This window comes from Hemiscyllium ocellatum, chromosome 5 (genome assembly GCF_020745735.1).
Source record: "Hemiscyllium ocellatum isolate sHemOce1 chromosome 5, sHemOce1.pat.X.cur, whole genome shotgun sequence".
Classification (NCBI taxonomy): domain Eukaryota; kingdom Metazoa; phylum Chordata; class Chondrichthyes; order Orectolobiformes; family Hemiscylliidae; genus Hemiscyllium; species Hemiscyllium ocellatum.
In genome coordinates this window covers 104,659,202-104,685,642 of record NC_083405.1, presented here as the reverse complement: position 1 = coordinate 104,685,642, position 26,441 = coordinate 104,659,202, and the positions used below count along the sequence as shown (strand labels likewise).

General features: G+C 44.1%; 1 protein-coding gene across 2 annotated transcripts in view; it reads right to left on the bottom strand.

The window, feature by feature from the left end:
• LOC132816136 (integrin beta-1-like) overlaps positions 1-26,441 on the bottom strand; it is a 117,383-nt gene that overhangs the window by 5,182 nt on the left and 85,760 nt on the right. For both annotated transcript variants that reach the window (XM_060825601.1, XM_060825602.1), the window contains exons 13-14: positions 23,579-23,798; positions 20,611-20,816 (exon numbers count right to left, since the gene is read on the bottom strand). In XM_060825601.1, the coding sequence (XP_060681584.1) occupies positions 20,611-20,816; positions 23,579-23,798 (426 nt within the window). The remainder of the gene's footprint in view (positions 1-20,610; positions 20,817-23,578; positions 23,799-26,441) is intronic.

Sequence of the window (26,441 nt, the reverse complement as noted above, 5' to 3'; positions counted from 1 at the left end):
TGTGGCGAGCTCAGTGGATAGCCTATCACCTGGATCGTCAGTTACTTTTGTACCTCAGTAAAACTTTAAAGCAAAATGAGGTTTGCAGGTAAAGCAGGACATTGTTAAGGTGTGATAGTCTTCCTTTGTGAATGTACCACCTCTGTTAAAAGTTCATGCATTTGCTAATACGGTCATAAATGGCACCAGTATCAATCTAAGACATAAATGTTTCAATATCCGCTCATAAAATTTGTCCATTATGGGTATCAGCAATAAATTAGACTCAGCCTTAAAATGAAACCCTGAAGAACTAAATGGTAAATTGCACCCTCTTTAAATTTTGGGACATTTTTCTTTCAAAAACGCAACCATAACTACAGATGTCTGTTTGGTAACTGTCCAGCTTCTAAATCACCCTGTTTTAATGTACTCCCTGAGGCAATTTTTTTCAATCTCAAAAGCCTATTCCTTTGAAGCCTTCATTTCTCTCGTCCAGAAACTGCCTTGGGACTGAACTCCTGTCCACTTGAAAAGATGCCCTGCAGCAATACTGCTGAATATAAAATATAGTGAGAATACATTGCAAAGACAGAGCCCTCCATTTTCCTTGATGATGCTTGCTCAGTAAACCGCATTCTCACCAAACAGCTGGTCACCTGACTTCCCCTTTTGCTCCGGTGTTGCTGACATCATTAGAAGAAAGTGAGGACTGCAGAGGCTGGAGATCAGAGTTGAGAATGTGGTGCTGGAAAAGCACAGCAGCAGGCAGCATCTGAGGAGCAGGACAATCAATGTTTCGGGCATAAGCCCTTCCTGATGAAGGGCTTATGCCTGAAATGTCAACTCTCCTGCTGCTCAGATGCTACCTGACCTGCAGTGCTTTTCCAGCACCACACTCTTGTTGCTGACATCATTAGTGTTTCCTCTCCTCAGGGAACATCACCAACACTTTCAAATTTCCCGTCATTACACCAATCCTCAAAATTCCATCCTTTCCATTTCCAAACTCCCTTTCCTTCCTCAAGTCTTTGAACATATTAAAATCCCTGCCTGCCTTTGGCTTCATAGAATCTCTACAGTGTGGAAACAGGCCCTTCAGCCCATTCACTCCACACCAACCTTCCAAAGAACATCCCACCCAGACCCACTCCTTTATCCTATCCTTGCATTTCTGATGGCTAATCCATCTAGCCTCCACATCCCTGGACATTATGGGCAATTTAGCTTAGCCAATCTATCTAACCTGCATATCTTCAGACTGTGGGAGGAAACCGGAGCTCCCAGAGGAAATCCACATAGACATAGAACATAGAACATAGAAGGATACAGCGCAGTACAGGCCCTTCGGCCCTCGATGTTGCGCTGACCGAGTCCTACCTAACCTATACTAGCCTAATAACTTCCAAATGCCTATCCAATGCCCGCTTAAATGAACATAAAGAAGGAGAGTTCACCACTGATACGGGCAGGGCATTCCATGAACTCACAACTCGCTGTGTGAAGAATCTACCCCTAACATCTGTCCTATACCTACCACCCCTTAATTTAAAGCTATGTCCCCTAGTAACACCTGACTCCATTAGCGGTAAAAGGTTCTTAGTATCTACCCTATCTAAACCCCTAATCATCTTATACACTTCTATCAGATCTCCCCTAAACCTTCTCTTCTCCAATGAGAACAGCCCCAAGTGCCTCAGCCTTTCCTCATAAGATTTTCCTACCATTCCAGGCAACATCCTGGTAAACCTCCTCTGCACTCGTTCTAAAGCTTCCACATCCTTCCTATAGTATGGCGACCAAAACTGCACACAATACTCCAGATGAGGCCTCACCAGAGTCTTATACAACTGCAACATGACCTCAGGACTCCGGAACTCAATTCCTCTGCCAATAAAGCCCAGTACACCATATGCCTTCCTCACAGCACTATTTACCTGGGTGGCAACTTTCAGAGATCTGTGTACATAGACACCAAGATCCCTCTGCTCATCCACACTACCAAGTAGCCTACCATTAGCCCAGTAATCCATCATCTTGTTATTCCTACCAAAGTGAACGACTTCGCACTTAGCTACATTGAATTCCATTTGCCACATTTCCGCCCAGCTCTGCAACTTATCTATATCCCGCTGTAACCTACCACTTCCTTCCTCACTATCCACAACTCCACCGACTTTCGTGTCATCCGCAAACTTGCTTACCCAGCTTTCAAGTCCTTCCTCTAGATCATTTATAAAGATAACAAAAAGCAATGGTCCCAAAACAGATCCTTGTGGTACACCGCTAGTAACTGCGCTCCAAGATGAACATTATCCATCAACTACTACCCTCTGTCTCCTTCCAGCCAGCCAATTCCTAATCCAAACCTCTAATGTATCCTCAATGCCATACCTCCGAAGTTTTAGCATTAGCCTACCATGGGGAACCTTATCGAACGCCTTACTAAAATCCATATACACAACATCTACTGCTTTACCCTCATCCACTTCCTTAGTCACCTTCTCAAAGAACTCAATAAGGTTTGTGAGGCACGACCTGCCCTTCACAAAACCATGCTGGCTATCCCTGATCACGTTATTCCTACCCAGATGTTCATAAATCTTATCCCTTACCATTCTCTCTAAGACTTTGCCCACCACTGAAGTCAGACTCACTGGCCTATAGTTACTAGGGCTATCCCTACTCCCTTTCTTGAACAATGGGACCACATTCGCTATCCTCCAGTCCTCTGGTACTATTCCCGTTGACAATGACGACATAAAAATCCAGGCCAATGGCTCTGCTATCTCCTCCCTAGTTTCCCATAGGATCCTGGGGTAAATGCCATCAGGCCCAGGAGACTTATCTATATTCATCCTTTCCAATATTCCCAAAACCTCTTCCCTGCATATTTCCAGGGCATCCATTCTAATTATTTGTGATTCCATATTCACATCAGCAACAGTGTCCTGTTCCTGAGTGAATACTGATGAAAAGTACTGATTTAATGTCTCTCCAATCTCCTCCGCCTCCACACACAACTTCCCACTACTATCCTTGACTGGACCGATACCTACCCTAGTCATCCTTTTATTCTTGACATACCTATAGAAAGCCTTTGGGTTTTCCCTAATCCTACCAGCTAAAGACTTTTCATGTCCCCTTCTCGCTTTTCTTAGCTCCCTCTTTAGCTCCTTCCTGGCTACCTTATAACTCTCAATCGCCCCTACTGAACCTTCACGCCTCATCTTTACATATGCCGCCTTCTTCCCTTTCACAAGGGACTCCAATTCCTTACTAAACCACGGCTGCCTCACAAGGCCCTTTACACCATGCCTGACTGGTACATACCTATCGAGGACACGCAGTAGCTGCTCCTTGAACAATCCCCACATCTCATTAGTGTTCTTCTCTTGAAGCCTGTTTTTCCAATCCACACAACCTAAGTCATGCCTCACTGCATCATAATTTCCCTGCCCCCAGCTATAGCTCTTGCCCTGCGGCGCACGATTATCCCTCTCCATCACTAAAGTAAAAGTCACCGAGTTGTGGTCACTGTCCCCGAAGTGCTCACCTACCTCCAAGTCTAACACTTGGCCTGGTTCATTACCTAGAACCAAATCCAATATAGCCTCCCCTCTTGTTGGCCTGTCGACATATTGTGTCAGGAAACCCTCCTGCACACATTGGACAAACACCGACCCATCTAATGAACTCGAGCTATAGCTCTCCCAGTCAATATCTGGGAAGTTAAAGTCCCCCATAACAACCACCCTGCTACCTTCACTCTTTTCCTGAATCATCCTCACAATATTATCCTCTACTTCTCTAGGACTATTAGGAGGCCTGTAGAAAACACCTAACAGGGTGACCTCACCTTTCCTATTTCTAACCTCAGCCCAAACTACCTCAGATGGCAAGTCCTCTTCCATCGTCCATTCCACTGCTGTGATACTGTCTTTGACAAGTAATGTCACGCCTCCCCCTTTTTTACCCCCATGTCTGATCCTACTAAAACATTTGAACCCTGGAACGTGCAACAGCCATTCTTGTCCCTGTTCTACCCACGTCTCTGTAATGGCCACAACATCGAAGTCCCAGGTACCAACCCACGCTGCAAGTTCACCTACCTTATTCCTTATACTTCTGGCATTGAAGTATACACACTTCAATCCACCTTTCTGGTTACAGGCACCCTCCTTAGAGATCGCTGCATTATTCCTAACCTCCCTACACTCAAGGTCCTGTACCCTAAAGCTACAGTCCTGGTTCCCATGCCCCCACGGAGTTAGTTTAAACCCTCCCAAAGAGCACTAGCAAACCTCCCCCCAAGGACACTGGTGCCCCTCAGGTTCAGGTGTAGCCCATCCTTTTTATAGAGGTCCCACCTTCCCCAGAAAGGACCCCAGTTGTCCAGAAACCGGAATCCCTCCCTCCTGCACCATCCCTGTAGCCACGCATTTAACTGCTCTCTCTCCCTATTCCTCGACTCTCTATCACGTGGCACGGGTAACAAACCAGAGACTACAACTCTGTTTGTTCTAACTCTGAGCTTCCAACCTAGCTCCCTGAAAGCCTGTCTGACATCCTCACCCTTCTTCCTACCTATATCGTTGGTGCCAACGTGGACCACGATCTGGGGCTGCTCCCCCTCCCCCTTAAGGACCCGGAAAACACGATCAGCGACATCACGTACCCTTGCACCTGGGAGGCAACATACCAAACGTGAGTCCCTGTCGCCCCCACAAAACCGTCTGTCTGTACCCCTCACTATCGAGTCCCCAAGAACTATTGCTCTACCTTTCTCCACCCTACCCTTCTGAGCAACGGGGCCAGGCTCCGTGCCAGAGGCCTGAACCTCGTTGCTTGCCCCTGGTAAGTCATCCCCCCCACAAGTATCCAAAACGGTATACTTGTTCTTGAGGGGAATGACCGCAGGGGGTCCCTGCACTGGCTTCCTCCTCCCACTCCCCCTCACTGTCACCCATCTATCTTGAACTTTCGGAGTAACTACTTGCCTAAAGCTCCGATCTATGACCTCCTCTGCCTATGGGGAGAATGTGCACGCAGTTAAAAATCACACAACACCAGGTGGATTTTAAAGCACTAGCTTTCAGAGCACTGCTCCTTTATCAGGTAGCTGTGGAGCAGGATCATAAAACACAGAATTTATCGCAAATGTTCACTGTGTCATGCAACTGATACAATATATTGAACAAACCTAGATTGCTGTTCAGTCTTTCATCTTTTAGAATGGGTTGCAGATTTCAGTTCATTAATATGTAAATCTCAGACGTTCTTTCAAATCACATTCTTGAGATAACTGAGGTGAATTTACATTTGCAGAATTGTATTTGCAGAAATATTCTATTTTGATCAAAAAGCGCACAATCTGCAGGCAATCAATCCATGTAACATTTTATAAATTCCTACTTTGCAAACGGAACCAGTCTGACTCAAGGTTGGGATATAGACAGAGTCTAACCTCACACTTTTAATGCATTATTTGAGATGAGCTATCACCTTTTTATTGTAAAACATTAAATTATCTCATGAATGTGACTTGGAAGAAATTCTGAGATTTACATATTAATGAACTGAAACCTGTAACCCGTTCTAAAAGATGAAAGACTCAACAGCAATCTAGGTTTGTTCAATATATCATATCAGTTGCATGACACTGTAATCTTTTGCTATAAATTCTGTCTTATGATCCTGTTCCACAGCTACCCGATGAAGGAGCAGTGCTCCAAAAGCTAGTGCTTGTAAACATACCTGCTGACCTATAACCTTATGTTGTGCAATTTTTAACTTTGCCTACCCATCCAACACTAGTATCTCCACATTACAATTCTACATAGGCAGTAACCTGAGGTCAGAATTGAACCTGGGTCTCTGACACTATGAGGCTGCAATATTAACCTCAAAACCACTTTAATCCCTTGGTAACAAGCCAGGGAGTTAGGATTAGTGAGGCAGAGTCTTTGATACATTGATAGGGTCTCCTTCCACAACAAGATCAAAATCCTCTCTTACATTTCAAAATAAAGAGGTATTCACCCTCAACAGCTTATCACCTTTAAGTCTCTGTGTCACTTTTGGAAATTACTTTGTTTCTGTGGGGAAGTGGAAAGTAGGAAACTGAAGAGAGAGCTAAAATATCCTTGATGATAACCACCTATTGTCATTTATCTGTAACACGGTGAGTCGTTATGGAGACTTTATAGAGTTATGGGGACAAAAGGCCATAGGTTAGGGTGGAGGTTTTAAAGGGATAAGGGTTTAGTTGGGGGCGTAATGTGGCATGGAGAGTACCTGCAGGAGGGTGGTGAGGGGATGTTAGGAATATGGACATAGAAGGCTGTCCAATGATTTATTGCGACATGATGCTGGAGCATGAAGATCAGCCATTACCCAGCCTGGCTTTGCATCCATCAGCCTATACATTCATTCCAGGTTTTCCCAACTCAAACTGCCAGAGAACCTGGCCAGCCTGGAGTTTCCCCCAGATCAGATTTGCAGAGTTGGGACATGTCCTGACTCTGCGTTTCTGATCCAGGAGAGAAAGTCAGGCCTGGTAAACACGCCGACCCCATTAAATAGGATCCACAAAAAAAGGCTTTTTGAGGCTGTTCCAGCTGGAATGGTGACAAGATATCAAGCATTCTCTACTGTGGGACCAATTTATCAGCCATTAACCCATTGCGTAAACCATAGAATGGTCAACCTTGACACATGACAGAGACTGGCTTGATAGAAAATACTTTCTTCATCACAAAGGGCAGATCAGTGGGTCAGTGTGGGATGTGAAGATGAGAGGGAAGCCCTCATTCCCAGAAAGAAAGGTGACTGCCTGAAAACTCCACCGTTAGCAAGCAAGTGGAGTCTGAGCTCTTTTGCCTAAAAGATTACAGTTTTTAATTACTGGAAAAGCTTGAAACTCATAGTTGCTTGGTAGGAAACATTAGAAATTCATCACCACAACCACCAACTGTACTTTTCTTCAGAGAATCAAGAAGAGAATTCTCAGACCTGCACCTTGAAGCACTAAAAGAGAAACACTGTCTCTCTGTCTCTTCTAAAGATACATGCTTTTCTGTGGAAAAAACATCCACATTAACAAAGAGTGGATGTTTGCTGCATTTATATTTAGGCTGTTGTGAAAAAATAAAATGAACATTTATGATCCTGTCCAACTAGCTACCTGATGAAGGAACTGCATTCCACTGGCTCAAAGGTAGAAGACAGAGGGTGGTGGTGGAGGGTTGTTTTTCAGACTGGAGGCCTGTGACCAGTGGAGTGCCACAAGGATCAGTGCTGGGTCCTCTACTTTTTGTCATTTACATAAATGATTTGGATACAAGCATAAGAGGTACAGTTAGTAAGTTTGCAGATGACACCAAAATTGGAGGTGTAGTGGACAGTGAAGAGGGTTACCTCAGATTACAACAGGATCTGGACCAGATGGGCCAATGGGCAGAGAAGTGGCAGATGGAGTTTCATTCAGATAAATGCGAGGTGCTGCATTTTGGGAAAGCAAATCTTAGCAGGACTTATACACTTAATGGTAAGGTCCTAGGGAGTGTTGCTGAACAGAGAGACCTTGGAGTGCAGGTTCATAGCTCCTTGAAACTGGAGTCGCAGGTAGATAGGATAGTGAAGAAGGCGTTTGGTATGCTTTCCTTTATTGGTCAGAGTATTGAGTACAGGAGTTGGAGGTCATGTTGCGGCTGTACAGGACATTGGTTAGGACACTGTTGGGATATTGCGTGCACTTCCGGTCTTCTTGCTATCAGAAAGATGTTGTGAAACTTGAAAGGGTTCAGGAAAGATTTACAAGGATGTTGCCAGGGTTGGAGGATCTGTGCTACAGGGAGAGGCTGAACAGGCTGGGGCTATTTTCCTTGGAGCACTGGAGGCTGAGGGCTGACTTTACAGAGGTTTACAAAATTATGAGGGGCATGGATAGGATAAATGGACAAAGTAATTTGCCTGGGGTCAGGGAGTCCAGAACTAGAGGGCATAGGTTAGGGTGAGAGGGGAAAGATATAAAAGAGACCTAAGGGGCAACTTTTACATGCAGAGGGCGTTACGTGTATGGAATGAGCTGCCAGAGGATGTGGTGGAGGCTGGTACAATTGCAACATTTAAGAGGCATTTGGATGCGTATATGAATAGGAAGGGTTTGGAGGGATATGGGCCGGGTGCTGGCAGGTGGGACTGGATTGTGTTGGGATATCTGGTCGGCATGGACAGATTGGACCGAAGGGTCTGTTTCCATGCTGTACATCTCTTTGACTCTTTGACTCTAGTACTTCCAAATAAAACCGGTGGTCTATAACCTGGTGTTGTGTGATTTTTAAATTTGTCCACCCCAATCCAACACTGGCTCCTCCACATCACGAAAATAAATGATCAATCATTCCATTGACATAAACTTACAAGAAAGACTATTGTGTGTCTTCTTAAAAGTTCCAACTAGCCCCCACCACTAAGAACACCTTCCTCGCCCCACCCCTCTTCTGCCTTGGTTTGCACCACTCTCCCTACCAACCCCCAGAAACCCCAAGAATCTTTCCCTGCAACCAGAAAAGATGTAAAACCTGCTGGTACACCACCCCTCCGACCTTCATCTAGGGCCCCAAACAATCTTCCAGGTGAGATAGAGGTTCACCTGCCTCTCTTCCAACCTGGTTTACTGCTTCAAGTGCTCTCGATGTGGTCTTCTCTACATCAGGAAGACCAAACGTAAATGTAGGGAACAGTTTGCTGAGCATCGCATCTGGGCCCACATGGGGCCAACTGGACCTCCCAGTCACCACCCATTTTAATTCGCCTTCCCACTCCCTTTCTGACATGACAATCCTTGGCCTCCTCCATTGCCATGATGAATCAAACTGCAAATTGGAACAATTGGGACTGCTATAGTATTAAGGGCATGGATGGAGAGGGATTTGTTAAGTGTGTACAAGAAAAGTTTCTGATTCAGTATATGGATGTATGTAATGGAAAATGAACAAAATTAACATTTGCTCTGAAATCTGAAAGAGAATATTTAAAACTTTTCTGACACTTTGCAACTTTGCTGGAGTCTGCAGTCAAGGGACAGCTTGTTCTCTGCAGAACTTTGCAAACATTCAAACCAGCCTTGTGAGTAGGGAGGTGAAAGTGAGGACTGCAGATGTTGGAGATCAGAGCTGAAAATGTGTTGCTGGAAAAGCGCAGCAGGTCAGGCAGCATCCAAGGAGCATCATCCACGAAACGCCGATTCTCCTGCTTCTTGGATGCTGTCTGATCTCCTGAGCTTTTCCAGCAACACATTTTCAGCTCTGGCAGTTGATTTCAGATTTGAGCTAAGGAAAACATAAGAACAGTATGTCCACAACAAAGGAATGAAAAAAATAACAACTTGAGTTTTCCTGGTCTTTGTCCTTGAGATTGTGATAAGAATGGTATAAGAACAGTTTCTGAATTATTCTCAAATGCCCTTACACAAGGTGTTTTTGCCATATTGGTCCCTCTGCATTGCAGAGGTTAAAATTAATAAAGCTCTTTTCTTTGCTCTTGCTAATAGTTGAGTAGAGTCAATTTAATTTCCACGACAATGTACCTACTAGAGATGTTCCAGGATACAGGAAGGATAGAAAGGAAGGGGAGTGGCATTTTTGATAAGGGATAGCATTACAGCTGTGCTGAGGGAGGATATTCCCGGAAATACATCCAGGGAAGTTTTTTTTTAGATTACTGACAGTGTGGAAACAGGCCCTTCGGCCCAACAAGTCCACACCGATCCACCGAAGTGCAACCCACCCATACCCCTACATTTACACCCTTACCTAAACTATGGGACAATTTATCATGACCAATTCACCTGACCTGCACATCTTTGGAATGTGGGAGGAAACCGGAGCACCCGGAGGAAACCCACGCAGACACGGGGAGAATGTGCAAACTCCACACAGTCAGTCGCCTGAGTCAGGATTTGAACCCGGGTTCCTGGCGCTGTGAGGCAGCAGTGCTAACCACTGTGCCACCATGCTGCCCCAAGTTATTTGGGTGGAACTGAGAAATAAGAAAGGGATGATCACCTTATTGGGATTGTATTATAGACAGTGAGAAATTGAGAAACAAACTTGTAAGGGTAGTTATGGTAGGGGATTTTAACTTTCCAAACATAGACTGGGACTGCCCTAGTGTTAAAGGTTTAGATGGAGAGGAATTTGTTAAGTGTGTACAAGATAATTTTCTGATTCAGCATATGGATGTACCTACTAGAGAAGGTGCAAAACTTGACCTACTCTTAGGAAATAAGGCAGGGCAGGTGACTGAGGTGTTAGTGGGGTGGCACTTTGAGGCCAGTGACCATAGTTCTACTAGTTTTAAAATAGTGATGGAAAAGGATAGACCAGATCTAAATGTTGAAGTTCTAAATTGGTGAAAGGCCTTTTTTGATGGTATTGGGCAAGTACTTTCAAAAGCTGGTTGGGGGCACTTGTTCGCAGCTAAAGGGACAGCTGGAAAATGGGAAGCCTTCAGAAATGAGATAATGAGAATACAGAGGAAGTATATTCCTGTCAGAGTAAAAGGAACGGCTGGTAGGTATAGGGAATGCTGGATGACTAAAAGAATTGAGGGTTTTGTGGAGAAGAAGAAGGAAGCATATCCCAGGTATAGATAGGACAGTGTATAAAGGCAACAGGAGTATACTTAAGAGGGAAATCAGGAGGGCAAAAAGAGGACATTAGATAGCTTTGGCAAATAGGGTTAAGGAGAATCCAAAGGGTCTTTACAAATACATTAAGGACAAAAGAGTAACTAGGGAGAGAATAGGGCCCCTCAAAGATCAGCAAAGCGGCTTTTGTGTGGAGCCACAGAAAATGGGGGGGATACTAAATGAGTATTTTGCATCAGTGTTTACCGTGGAAAAGGACATGGAAGATATAGAATGTAGAGAAATAAATGGTGACATCTTGAAAAATGTCTATATTACAGAGGAGGAAGTGCTGGATGTCTTGAAATGCATAAAAGTGGATAAATCGTCAGGACCTAATCAGATGTACACTTGAAGCAAGGGAAGTGATTGCTGGGCCTCTTACTTAGATATTTGCATCATTGATAGTCACAAGTGAGGTGTTGGAAGACTGGAGGTTGGCTAATGTGGTGCCACTGTTTAAGAAAGGTGGTAAGGACAAGTCAGGGAATTATAGACCAGTGAGCTTGACGTTGGTGGTGGGCAAGCTGTTGGTTGGAATCCTGAGGGACAGGATGTACATGTATTTGGAAAGGCAAGGACTGATTAAGGATAGTCAACATGACTTTATGCGTGGGAAATCATGTCCCAAAACTTGATTGAGTTTTTTGAAGAAGTAACAAAGAGGATTGATGAAGGTAGAAAGGTAAATGTGATCTATATGGACTTCAGTAAGGCGTTCAACAAGGTTCCCCATGGGAGAATGGTTAGCAAGGTTCGATCTCATGGAATACATGGAGAACTTAGCCATTTGGATATAGAACTGGATCAAAGGTAGAAGACAGAGGGTGGTGGTGGAGGGTTGTTTTTCAGACCGGAGGCCTCTGACCAGTGGAGGGCCACAAGGATCGGTGCTAGATGCACCACTTTTCATCATTTATATAAATGATTTGAATGTGAGCATAAGAGGTATAGTTAGTAAGTTTGCAGATGACACCAAAATTGGAGGTGTAGTGGACAGCGAAGGAGGTTATCTCAGATTTCAATGGGAGCTTGATTAGATGGGCCAATGGGCTGAGAAGTGGCAGACGGAGTTTAATTCAGATAAATGCAAGGTGCTACATTTTGGGAAAGCAAACCTTAGCAGGACTTATACACTTAATGGTAAGGTACTAGGGAGTGTTGCTGAACAAAGAGACCTTGGAGTACAGGTTCATAGCTCCTTGAAAGTAGAGTCGTAGGTAGATAGGATAGTGAAGAAGTCGTTTGGTATGCTTTCCTTTATTGGTCAGAGTATCGAGTACAGGAGTTGGGAGGTCATGTAGCAGCTGTACAGGACATTGGTTAGGCCACTGTTGGAATATTGTGTGCAATTCTGATCTCCTTCCTATCGGAAAGATGTTGCGAAGTTTGAAAGGGTTCAGAAAAGATGTACAAGGATGTTGCCAGGGTTGGAGGATTTGAGCTATAGGGAGAGGTTGAATAGGCTGGGGTTGTTTTCCCTGGAACATCGGAGGCTGAGGGGTGATCTTATAGAGGTTTATAAAATCATGAGGGGCATAGATAGGGTAAATAGGCAAAGTCTTTTCCCTGGAGTGAGGGAGATCAGAATTAGAGGGCATAGTTTAAGTTGAGAGGGGTTAAGACATAAAAAAGACCTGAGGGGCAACTTTTTCACGCAGAGGATGTTACGTGTATGGAATGAGCTGCCAGAGGAACTGGTGGAGGCTGGCACAATTGCCACATTTAAAAGGATGGGTATATGAATAGGAAGGCTTTGGAGGAAAATGGGTTGGATGCTGGCAGTTGGGACTAGATTGGGTTGGGATATCTGGTTGGCATGGACGAGCTGGACTGAAGGGTCTGTTTCCGTGCTATACATCTCTATGACTCCATGACTCTGTTATACCTCACCTTCCGCCTGGGCAGCCTACAGCCCGGAGGACTCTACATTGGTTTCTCCAATTATAAACAACCTCCCTTCCCATCACCCTACTCTCTTCTCAGCCCCTCCCCCTCCCTTCCACTGCTCCCAGCCACCAACCAGGTTCATTCCTCCCATTCTGGATTAGTGGTGCTGGAAGAACACAGCAGTTCAGGCAGCATCCAAAGTGCAGCAAAATCGACGATTTCACTGCTCCTCTGATGCTGCCTGAACTGCTGTGCTCTTCCAGCACAACTGATCCAGAATCTGGTTTCCAGCATCTGCAGTCATTGTTTTTACCTCATTCCTCCCATTGACCAACCAGGTCGTACTCTCTACCTGTCTTCACCTGTCCCTACTTCACCACCCTGCCCCCACCGCCCCCTTTATCTGCAGCTTCCCCTACACCCACCCCCTGTGCTGAAAAAGCATTACACACAAAACATTGACTTCTCCACTTCCTGATGCTGCCTAATTTGCTGTGTTCTTCCAGCCTCCTGCCTGTCTACTTTCTTAAAAATTGCAGAATTCAAGGGGCTAAACATTCCTCTACACATCTTCAGCACAATTGCCAAAGTTTCCCAGGGCAAATAGCCTTTGTAGGAGAGAGGATCTTTGACATCAATGGATCTGGTTAGAACTGGGAACGTCAGGAAGAGACCGAGATGGATCACTGACTTTGCACCCAGGATGTAGGTGGATATCTTTGTTTTTAATTCATTCACTGGCCCAGGTCAGTATTTATTACCCATCCCAAATTTCCAATAGTGTCAACCACGTTGCTGTGAGTCTGGAATCTCATGTGTGCCAGACCATGTAAGGACGGCAGATACTTTCCCTAAAGGACATTAGTGATTAATCAACAATAGTTTCATGGTCATTATTAGACCCTTAATTCCAGATTTTTGTTGAATTCAAATTCCACTACCTGCCATGGTAGGGATTGAACCCAGGTTCCCAGAACATTACCAGGTCTCTGGGTTAATAGTCTGGTAATAATACCAGTAGGCTATATACATTAGCCTTATCTTTTTTACTGAATGCTGGACTCTTCGTCATTAAATATGAGGATATTTGTAGCGACTCCACCTCTGTTTGTTGTTTAATTGACCACCCCAATTCTTGACTGAATGTGGCAGGACTGCAGAGCTGAGGTCTCATCCTGTTTTCACTGTTTGGCGAGCCAATGGTCTTGTGTTGTAGTTTTTCCTGATCGACACCTCAGGATTTGCCGAATGTTAATTCTTAATGTTAAAGTAGGAAAGATGGTGTTGACATTTTGCTTTGCTGACTTTTAAATAGTAAAATTTCTTGTGTTCATTTTAATTTTAATTTGTGGAATCTTGAGGCGCTATTCTCTTGGTAACTACCTTAAATTTCAAATTCATGTACTTTACAACAAAGTACTCACTGGATTGTAACAGAATTTGAAGGGTCTCATCCAGGGATTATAGCAAATTTGGGGGAGGGTCTCATCTGAGGTCATAACAGTAACATCAGACAAAAATCAACACAAGCCCTTGAGCTTGGATTTGGGCATGATGCAAATTCTCGCAGAATTAATCCACACAAGATTCTCACAAAGATTTATAAAACTGGTGGTCATGAACCCTTGCTCAGTCTGTCAGACCTTTATACATGGGGTGCTCTGGAATTCAGTGCACACTTCGCATATACCTTGTTCATTATCTTCCTCAAGAGATCACTATCAGTGTGGAAATCCAACACGGAATCCTCTGCCAGCACAGTCTTCCAAAGATTGTACAACTGAATCTTTGACAGCAGAGACCTCTATAAAAGGGCAAATGGTCTAATCTACATTGTTGTCACCAAATTTGGACACTTGGATTACCTCTCTCCAGTTGTTAGAAAACGTCTACTGGCAGCATCTCTGCAGGAATCTCAAAGTCAAGTGTCAAAGCAGGTGAACAAACTCTAATGTCCTGACAGGAACCAATCCTCCCAGCACTGCTGCTCATGTGAAATCAGCTCCTCTACGCCAGACACTGCAAACACATATTTAGCTTCCAAAGTAGATCACCGTTTCACAATTTAAAGGTGACATCTGATCTCAAGGAGAACACGGGAAACATTTGAAGGTCATTCTGAAGGCCTCATCAAAAGGAAATAAACTGATGTTTATGCAATGAATGGGATTTTCTGGTAACTGTACCCTGTGGCAGCTCCTCATCCGACAAGTCACGACACTGTCAGAAACTGTGCGTATAAACTCTGCTGCAGTGAAGTGATGAAAGCAGAAGGCGAACCTACAACCCACGCAAACCCCTCCTCAGACAATTATTGTCACTTCTTCCCAGATTGGCCTGTTGATTAGATTAGATTACTTACAGTGTGGAAACAGGCCCTTCGGCCCAACAAGTCCAAATCGACCCTCCGAAGAGCAACCCACCCAGACCCATTCCACTAGACTTACCCCTTCACCTGACACTACGGGTAATTTGGCAGGACCAATTCACCTAACCTGCACATCTTTGGACTATGGGTGGAAACTGGAGCACTCAGAGTAAACCCACGCAGACATGAGAAGAATGTGCAAACTCCACACAGATAGTTGCCCGAGGCAGGTCCAGGCGCTGTGAGGCAGCAGTGCTAACCATTGAGACACTGTGCAGCCATGGTGTCACCTGAGAGGACCCAAACCATACCTGACATACATCATCCTCATCTTGAGAGATCCTACTTGATCAGCTATTACATTTAAATCTGGGATTAATTATTTTTTTTAACGAAGATATTAAGGCATCTGAGTCAAAGTATTATATGTGGGGTTAGGCCCCAGATCAGGCATGATTCCATTGAATGGTGGGACAGGTTCGAGGGGCTCAATGGACTACTGCTCCTATGATCATGTTGTCTATGTAACAATCTTGTGGCACAGTGCTAGGTCCCGACATTTGGGCCAGAATGTCTGGGTTCAAATCCCCCATGTCCTGGAGGTGAGCCATGACATGCCCAAACAGATTGGTTAAAAATAAGCCAAGTGAAGATGATAAACGGATCCATTACAGAAGGATAATATTGGTCCTTTAAATACATGGGGCCTTCACTAAGTGGCACTTCAGAATTGGCATGTCCTTCCTCTGACGTGTTGTCCTGCTGACCTTGCTGTAATTCATTTAAAACCTCATTAAGATCCTGTGTAGAATGGGAGCCCTCAGCCGGTGGGGGGTTTGGATATTGGAAGCAGCTGTAATGAGAAGTGTGCTGGAATTGAGAAGAGCAGAGCACGCCGAGTCAGATGAGAACTGATAGCTTGTCATAGAGAATACAGAACGGCAGATTGTGCACATTGAGATCTTAGCAGACAACCTCAGAGACTTTGAGAGAAAGACTTTCAAAAGCAGGTGCTGCCAAAACGAACCAATACAAAGACACAGTGAAAGGGGACATGAAAACTTCACTGAGTCTGATCTTCACACTTTTCCAAAACAAGGACAGAAAGGCTGATGGGTAATCACGAGTGGAAAGGACTCCCTCAGCAAAATGGTGACATTTGAAAGAGGTGGTCATGATACTGCAAACAGGGCAACGGAATGTTCAATGACCTGATGAGGGCAATCGAAGTAAAAAACCAGTCAGGTTTCCTTTTCTCTCTTGAGCAGCACTGGGACTAATCTCTACAAGTCTCTCTTGTTTCTGGGTATACTAGTCTCCCTTAAAGACACTGAACATCAATGAGGGACAAGCCTTTGAACTGTTGAGGAGGTGCCCAGGTCTAGCTACGGGAAAAGGTGTAATTCAGTCCTCAGTGCAGGGAGAATTACAGAAGAAGCATAGAAATGACACAGCATGGAAGGGGACCATTCGACCCATCTTGTCCGTGCTGATCCAAAGACACCAAGATGCCCTTTCTTATCCCTGGCTCAGAGCCCTGCAGCCCACATCACTTAAGGTGCAGATCCAGATATTTCTAAAGAGGAGTTTAGGGTCTCTGCATTCACCACCAACTCAGGCAGTGAACTCCAGACACCCAGCACCCTCTGCATAAAAATGTGTTTCTTCACATCCCCTCTAATCCTTCTGCCACTTCACTTGAATCTCTGGCTCCTGCTACAGGTTACAGTTCTTGGTGCCCACACCAAGCATTGATCGTTCACAGTCCTGCAACCTTAAATTTGATTTCACCAGGAAAGAAGATTATTCGAGGGAGTCTGAGGGCACTTGGCGGAGTAGATGCTGAGAGGATTACACGAGTGGGGGAATCTTGAACAGGAATGAGGGGAGAATAGTTTCAGAATAACGATAAAAGGGCAGACTCGTTTAAAACTGAGATGTTAAGGAATCTCTTCACCCAGAGTTTAGCAAATGAGAGGAATTCTCTATCCCAGAGAGTCTTGGAGGTTGGATCACTGGAAGTATTTAAAGATGAGGTAGATAGATTTATGAAATGACGATGAATTGAGGACTATGAGGGGCTGGCTCAAACAAAAGTGAGACCTGGGCAGGTTCAGCCATAGTCTTGTAGATTCATACAATATACAAGACACAAAATCCACTCTCAATCTACAGTAGTCCTATTTTCTTCCAATAGATCTATAGCCTTGAATGGTATGACACTTCTTAAAGGTTGTGAGTTTTCCTACCTCAACTAACCTCTCAGGCAGTCCATTCCAGACATCCACCACCCTTGGGGTGAAAAAGATTTACTTCAAATTTTCACTAAACCTCCTGCCTTTCACCCCTGTTATTGACCTTTCAAAACCTCTGCTCTTAATTATTATGTTTTTACAACAATTAGGTTCCTCACTGAGAACAGTAAAGCCAATTGAAGGTATGAATCCATTCCCCCCTTTTAAGGTAAGATCAGTGTAAAGTTTCCTGGCTGCAGATATTAATGCAGCAGATAAATAAACCGAAGAAATAGAAGCAGCCATCTGGCATCTCTTTTCGGCTCCTCCATCAGTAAGGTCATGATTAAACTTCTAAATTTACTTTCCCCGCTGTTCCCACATTCTTAGATTTCACTAGAATCCAAAAATTCAGCAATCTCAGTCTTATTTATAACCAATAACTCAACATTCACAGTTAGAGTATTCCGAAGATTCACAGCCTCTGACTGAAGACTTATCTCTTCACCTCAGTTCTAAATGGTGAGCCTCTTATCCAGAGATTAAGACCCCTCATTCTTGATTCTCCAGTCAGCTGAGAGGACCTCAGAATCTACCCTGTCAAATCCCTTAAGGATCTCACATGTTCACTGAGATCATCTCTCAATGGTTGAAGGACCAGAGAATACAGGCTCATTGCTTTCAATCTTTCCAGATTGGATAAGATTAACAATCTAGTGAACCACAGGCAAAGCCAATAACGAGACTCCACTCCCATCAATGTCTAGTGTATGATTAGAGGTGATAAATCATGAAGATCAATGCCCCATATCCTGGCAGCACCCGTGCCGCCTTCTGCAACACTCCACCATGCCAGCTGCCTTTAAGACACAATGGCAAATGGAAGGCTGGTCACTGGGTTTCCACTGATCATATGGCTGACAGCTCTGGTGCACGGCCTACACATACATGCACTGAAACTGCTCGGGTGGCACAGTGGTTAGCACTGCTGCCTCACAACACCAGGGACCTGGGTTCGATTCCAGACCTTAAGTGACAGTCTGCATGTCTTTCCTCCAGTTGTTCAGGTTTCCTCCCACAGTCCAAAGATGTGCAGGTTAGGTGATTGACCATGCTAAATTGCCCACAGTGTGCAGGCTAAGTGGTAATGGTAAATGCAGGGTTACAAGGGTACGGTAGGGGGTGCGTCTAGCTGGAATGCTTTTTGGAGGGTTGGTGTGGACTTGATAGGCCGAATGGCCTGGTCCCACACTGTAGGGATTCTAATGATTATATGAAAGCCATGCTGCTGCATGACATGTGATAGAACAGACCATTGATGTGCTTACACAAAGCCTTCAAGAGCTGGTTCTGTTAGGTTGACACTTGCATTCAGAAAAGTTGAATGTCTAAGTTCATCATGGTCTGTTGATAATCAGAAAACCTTGCTGTCATAAGTGGAAATGGCTCCAACATTCCAACCATACGGTGATCAGATGAGGAAGAGGAAGTTGAGAAATCTTTTTGTCATTTACATAAATGATTTGGATGCAAGCATAAGAGATACAGTTAGTAAGTTTGCAGATGATAGCAAAATTGATGGTGTAGTGGACAGCGAAGAGGGTTACCTCAGATTACAACAGGATTTGGACCAGATCAGCCAATGGGCTGAGAAGTGGCAGATGGAGTTTAATTCAGATAAATGCGAGGTGCTGCATTTTGGGAAAGCAAATCTTACCAGGACTTATATACTTAATGGAAACATCCGAGGGAGTGTTGCTGAACAAAGTGACCTTGGAGTGCAGGTTCATAGCTCCTTGAAAGTAGAGTCACAGGTAGATAGGATAGTGAAGAAGACATTTAGTATATTTTCCTTTATTGGTCAGAGTATTGAGTACAGGGGTTGGGAGGTCATGTTGCGGCTGTACAGGACATTGGTTAGGCCACTATTGGAATATTGCGTGCAATTCTGCTCTCCTTCCTATCGGAAAGATGTTGTGAAACTTGAAAGGGTTCAGAAAAGGTTTACAAGGATGTTGCCAGGGTTGGAGGATTTGAGCTATAGGGAGAGGCTGAACAGGCTGGGGCTGTGTTTCCTGGAGCATTGGAAGCTGAGGGTTGACATTATGGAGGTTTACAAAATTATGAGGGGCATGGATAGAGTAAATAGACAAAGTCTTTTCCCTGGGGTGGGGGAGTCCAGAACTAGAGGGCATAGGTTTAGGGTGAGAGGGGTAAGATATAGAAGAGATCTAAGGGGCAACGTTTTCATGCAGAGGGTGGTACGTGTATGGAATGAGCTGCTAGAGGAAGTGTTGGAGGCTGGTACAATTGCAACATTTAAGAGGTATTTGGATGGGTATATGAATAGGAAGGGTTTGGAGGGATATGGGCTGGGTGCTGGCAGGTGGGACTAGATTGGGTTGGGATATCTGGTCAGCATGGACGGGTTGGACCAAAGGATCTGTATCCACGTTGTACATCTCTATGACTCTATCACTCTAAATAGCAGGAAAAGGGAGAGCAGAAAGGGATAAAGGGAAGCAGGGAGGACACCAACATAAGCCTTTGCCAGTTCAATTGCTTGTGAAGAACTTAGCCATACCACATCAGTAAGTGCAACTCCAATTGCCCAGTCACCAACAGCCCCACATTTTGCCTTCGCTCCGTCACTAACCATCAGAAAATTAGTTTGGTCAAAAATAATGGCTACCACAAAGGAAGGAATGTATTGTATTATACTAAAAGTTAACTAATCACTCTTGGTCATTCCCCTGCGTATGTCCGTGTGCCTGTGCCCACCAGCAGTGAATGTGAAAATCATTTCAAAATGTTGGCATCATGAAGTTGGCATGCAGCTTGTATTCCATTTAATGAACATGGTTAAACATACAGCATCATTTCAATGGCACTTTCCAGACGGGCTACTGCACTTTAGTCCCCATTTTGCTCCCTGGTTATTAATAAAGTTTTCCAACAATGCCATAATTCACTCTTAGTCAAACTTGTAATCAGAGTGGCCTGTGCACTGAAAATCATGGTAATCTGCTATACAAAGCCCAGCCTGTTTGCTGCAAATCTTACATTTCTTACTCTTAGTTTCTTTGAATTTTGAGAGGATGGAAGAGCAGTGAAGCTTGTCATTCTCACTGGTGGATGAATTACAGGTTGGAACATCAGAATCTGTTAGTAATTTTGACGTGAGATGCTTGAACATTGTTGGAAATACTGATTTCAACTTTGTACGTGACCTCCAAGGGTCTCCAGTCTGTGACTTCTGCCATACATCAACCTCCACCCCATGACAAATCCCAAAAGTTAATGTATATTAAAGAGCATTAAAGCAAACTTCGTTCCAGGAACTGTCTTTTGTTTGTTCCAAAAACAACATGACATAACTAAACAAATCTTTGAATTTTGTAGATTCAGAATAAACACATCCCTGTGGTTCATGATAAAAAACTCACCTAGGATTTTAGCAACCTGAACTTCTGGAACATTCTGGTTGTTAAAAATATATGAAAAGCAGAAGTTGCCGATGTCTGGGTCCATAAACCTGCAAAGCGATTGTGGCAACTCAACTGGATGATCCACTACAGTTACTTCAAACCCACACTGATCACAGATTTCTTTCTTGGGTCCTTTTTGAAAGACTTTACACAGGACACAGTCCCTGTAAAAGAGTTAAGATGCAGGTTGGATTAAACCAGCACAAACATAAGGGGCATCTTTCTATGTTTTCCCTCCTGCTAAGGAAGTTGCTCGCCAGGGCCGTGAAAATCAGAAATGATCTCTTCAATGTCAAAGCACAATCTTTGGAGTCGGCTGGAGCATATGATTCAGATACATTTCAGCATGTTAAAATGACACTTATGAATTTGCTGTTAAGTCAGTCAGATATATTTGTTCGAGTGAGTTAGAACATAGAACATAGAACATAGAAAAGTATAGCACAGAACAGGCCCTTTGGCCCATGATGTTGGGACGAGGATTATTCCTAATCTAATATAAAATAACCTAACCTATGCATCCCTCAATTCACTGCTGTCCATGTGCATGTCCAGCAGTCGCTTAAATGTCCCTAATGGCTCTACTTCCATCACTCCCATTCCATGCATTCACAACTCTCTGCGCAAAGAACCTACCTCTGACATCCCATCTATACCTTCCTCCTAATACCTTAAAACTATGACCCCTCATGGCAGTCAATCCTGCCCTAGGGGAATGTCTCTGGCTATCGACTCCATCCATGCCTCTCATTACCTTGTATACCTCGATCAGGACACCCCTCCTATTCCTTCTCTCCAAAGAGAAAAGTCCGAGCTTAGTCAACCCTCTTTGTAAGACAAGCCCTCCAGTCCAGGTAGCATCCTGGTAAACCTTCTTTGTACCCTCTGTAAAGCCTCTGCATCTTTCCAATAATAGGGTGACCAGAAGTGGACACAATATTCCAAGTGTGGTCTCACCAGGGTTTTGTAGAGCTGCAGCAAAACCTCGTGGCTCTTAAACTAGATGCCCCTGTTAATGAAAGTCAAAACACCATATGCTTTCTTAACAACCCTATCCACTTGGATGGCAACTTTGAGGGACCAATGCACTTGAACACCAAGATCCCGCTGTTCCTCCCCACTGCCAAGAATCCTGCCTTTAATCGTATATTCAGCATTCAAGTTCGACCTTCCAAAATGCATCACTTCACATTTATCCAGGTTGAACTCCAGCTACCATTTCTCAGCCCAGCTCTACATCCTTTCTATATCATGCTGTAGCCTGCAATAGCCCTCGATACTATAAACGGAGTTCTAACCTTTGTGTCATTGGAAAACTTACTAACCCGCCCCTTAACCTCCTCATCCAAGTCATTGATAAAATCTACAAAGAGCAGAGGCCCAAGAACAGAGCCCTGCAGGACACCACTCAACACTGATCTCCAGGCAGAATACTTTCTATCTACAACCACTCTCTGCCTCCTGTCAGCCAACCAATTCTGAATCCAGACAGCCAAATCTCCCTGTATCCCATACCTCCTGACTTTCTGATTGAACCTACCGTGGGGAACCTTATCAAATGCCTTGCTGAAGTCCATGTACACCACATCCACTGCACAACCTTAGTTGACCTGTCTTGTCACCCTTTCAAAGAACTCAATGAGATTTGTGAGGCATGACCTGCCCTTTACAAAGCCATGCTAACTGCTTTTAATCATGCTATGTTTTTCCAAATAGTCATAAGTCCTACCCCTCAGAATTCTTTCCAAAACTTTGTTGACCACAGATGTAAGACTGACTGGTCTGTAATTGCCAGGGATTTCCCTATTACCCTTCTTGAAAAGAGGAACAACATTCGCCTCCCTCCAATCCTCCGGTACGACTCCCGTGGAGTGTGAGAAAGCAAAGATCTTCACCAATGGCTTAGCAACCTCATTTCTCGCTTCCCAGAGTAACCTAGGATAAATCTGCTTTGGCCCTGGGGATTTATCAATCTTAACGTTTGCCAAAATTTCCAGCGCATCAACTTCTTCAATCTTGATCTGTTCAAGCCTATCTCCCAGCTCAACGTTCTCATTTACAATAAGGTCCCTTTTCTTTAGTGAAAACTGAAGCAATAAGCCTCATTTAGGGCTTTTAATTTATTTAATCTTTCCATTTAGGGCTTCCTAATCTTCCTAATCTGCTCAGACTCCACACACAAGTTGCCTACACTATCTGTGACCGGCCTTACCTTCTCCCTGATCATTCTCTTATTCCTCACGTATGACTAAAATGTCTTTGGATTCTCCCTAATCCTTCCTGCCAAGCCTTTTTTGTGCCCCCTCCTGGCTCTCCTCAGTCTATTTCTGAGCTTCTTCCTAGAAAGCCTGCAATCGTGTCAAGCTGTGCTAGACCCTTGCTTCCTCCACCATACGTAAGCAGCCTTCTTCCTTTTGATGAAAAACTCCTCTGTTTTTGTCATCTAAGGCTCCTTAATCTTACCCCTTTTTGCCTGTCTCAGAGGAGCAAATTTGTGCATCACTCGCAACAACTGCTCCTTAAACAGTCTCCACATGTCTGTGCCCTTTCTGTGGAACAATTGCTCCCAGTCTGTACTTCCCAACTCCTGTCTGATAGTGTCATAATTTCCTTTTTCCCAATTAAATATCTCCCCATGGTAACTGCTTCTTTCCCTCTCCAGGGCTATGGTAAATGTGAGGCAGTTATGGTCACTCCTGGTCTCTAATGTCACCTCCGCTCTGTCTCGCGCTGCTCCTGACAGGAAAAAGGCCATGGGCTTCAAAATTTCTGTACAGGTTATTAATATCTATCACAGAAAAGTAGCTAATGAAACATGGGCTCGAAATCCAAAGAATTATCAAATTATTTCCTTTTTGATGAATCCAAACATTTGTCAGAGAAATAAATAAGCCATCACATACATTATAATTGACAGAATACTTACTTAAGGTCCGTACAGACACCAGAACAAGTTGGACAGTGCTCACATGTTGGTCCTGCGAACCCCTCTGTGCATCTACACTGACCACATTCACATATTCCTTTGTTATTACATATCTGGCCATTCGGTGATTTACATGAATCCATATCTATTGAACAATGACAGGCACTGCCTGTAAAAGTAGGTAGGCACTCACATTTTCCACAATGGCAAATGCCATTTCCTGCAACCAGAAGTCAAAAAGGTTAGAATCATGCAATCTCTACAATGCAGTTAGAGGCCATTCAGCCCATCGAGTCTGCTCCAAACCACACTGCACCCGGACTCAGAGTCTCCCATGCTCATAACCCACATATACCATGGCTAATCCACCTAGCTTGAACGTGCCCAAACAGTACAGCAATTTTTCATGGCCAATCCATCTAACCTGTACATCTTTGGACTGAGGGAGGAAACTGGAGCACCCAATGGAAACCCATGCAGAAATAGGGAGAATGTGCAAACTCCACCCAAGACTAGAAGTGAATCCAGGTTTCTGTCACATTGAGGAAGCAGTGCTAATCACTGTGCCACCGTGCCTGCCATTTTTCAACCCCGTTTCATTCAGATACACTCCAAACTTTCTATCCAGCTGAAATTTTTAAACATACTTCCTGCAGTGATTGCTGTTTTAGATGGTAAGCATGTTGTGCAGTACCAGCACCATGGTGTGGGAAATGACCAAAGGATACCAAATACAGCAAGGGGGCTGTCATGTAAAAATTCCTTTTGAAGTAAATTTCACCAATCAGAATGGCTATCCGTGCTTTATCTGTATACTTCAACCTTTGTAAAGGTTGTTTAAATATTAAGAAAACTGACTAAATAAACATGGAACAAAAAATACTATTAGCGGGAAGCTAATGGAATGTTGCAGTCCCTAAACCCATGGTCTCATGACCAATAAAGCAATTTGCTATGGGTAAAAGTAAGGTGTGAGAGTTTAGCACTCCAGGAGCTACTCCTCCAAGGGCAGCAGTTCTGTGTGGTACTTTAACTGATCTTGAAGTTGGTCACAATGGTGTGTGTTGAGGTTTATTCCCAGCAGCACAGGGACACAGGATTCTGTCCTCTTCAGCCTGTTCCCTGGGAAGCACACTGAAATAAACATCAGTTGCACTTGGAGGACCATCAATTTGGTGAAAGATGCTCTTTGGTCTGCCTGACATGTGTTGGTCTTCCAGAGCAAGAAGTTGACTGAGTAATGCAGATGGGAACGCTCCAAGGTCCAGGACGGCATGCTGGGGGACACATGAAAGCTTGGAGCAGCTGCTGCCAAGGTGTAGTGGGGAAAGACCACTGCCTGAGTTCTTCCTGCTGAAGGTAAATGGGGATCCATTCAGTTATCGGACCCTCCTAGTGCCTCAAATATATGTAAATATTAGTATTAAATGTATGAGAGAGGTCTTTTGGGTTCTTTTTGGATAGAATCTTAGTCCAATGCTTGTTCCTTTGATATACGGCATGGTGGCTCAGTGGTTAGTACTGCTGCCTCACAGCGCTAGGGACCCTCATTCAATTCCCGCCTCAGGCAACTGTCTGTGTGGAGTTTGCACATTCTCTCTATGTTTGCGTGGGTTTCCTCAGGGTGCTCTGGTTTCCTCCCATAGTGCAAAGATGTGCAGGTTAGGTGAATTGGCCATGCTAAATTGCCCGGAGTGTTAGGTGCAAGGGTAAATGTAGTGGAATGGGTCTGGGTGAGTTGCTCTTTGGAGGGTTGGTTTGGACTTGTTGGGCCGAAGGGCCTGTTTCCACACTGTAGGAAACCTAATCATGTACAGAACCAAACTGCATTTGTCCAGTATATATATGCACACAAAGACATGTTTTATGAATAAAGTAAATTTATGAAATAAACAAAGATAGCTCAGCTCTGTAACTAACTTGATACTAACAGAGGCTATGGGGCCAGTTCCTCAGGGTTAGTTTCATGGAATGTGGATACGGTTGGTGGAATAATGTGGATGTCTGCATTTTAGCCTCCATGTCTTCTGGTTTGCTGGGCATTAATTACTTCAGTTTGTACCAATTTTAAGAACACACATTTGGGGCAAGTTCAAATTAATTTCCACCATTAACGTCATCATAACCTGTTGCCCGTCAGGACTCCCTTGAGTATAGACTATGATATTTTGGCTGGAAAACTATTTTCTCATACTCATCTTCCTGCCTGTTCCTTTCTCGTTCTTCCTCCATTGTCGCAGCTGAAATAAAGGGCTACTCTTGGAATTTTTGAAACTGACCAATAAATGGATTTTATTAAATCTTCCTTACTGAGCCAATTGCAAAAGATTATCCCAAAATTATAGACTATATGAAGAAAAATACAGGACTCGTTTCCAGGATTCATGAAACTGACATCACAATTCTAAAAATGCATTGGAAACATTGGAACAAAAATCATCTGAAGCCCCTCACTCTCATTCAAAATGGACTTGAATCATAGAATCCCTGCAGTTTGGAAGCAGGCCACTCAGCCCATTAAGTGCACACTGACTCTTTACAGAGCGTCCCACCCAGACCCAATCCCCTACTCTATCCCTGTAACTCTGCATTTCCCATGGCTAATTCACTTAATCTACACATCCCTGGACACTATAGGCAATTTAGCATGACCAGTCCACCTAAACCGCACATCTTCGGACTCTGGGGGGAAACTGGAACACCCAGAGAAAACCATGCAGGCACAGGGAAAATGCGCAGACTCCACAGAGTGTTCTGAAGGCAAATAAACCTGGCATTCTGAAGCAAATTGGAATATATATTAAGCATCGTTTGTGCGTCAATGCTTCAACAAGTAAGATGTGTGGGCTGAAGTAATCAGGCA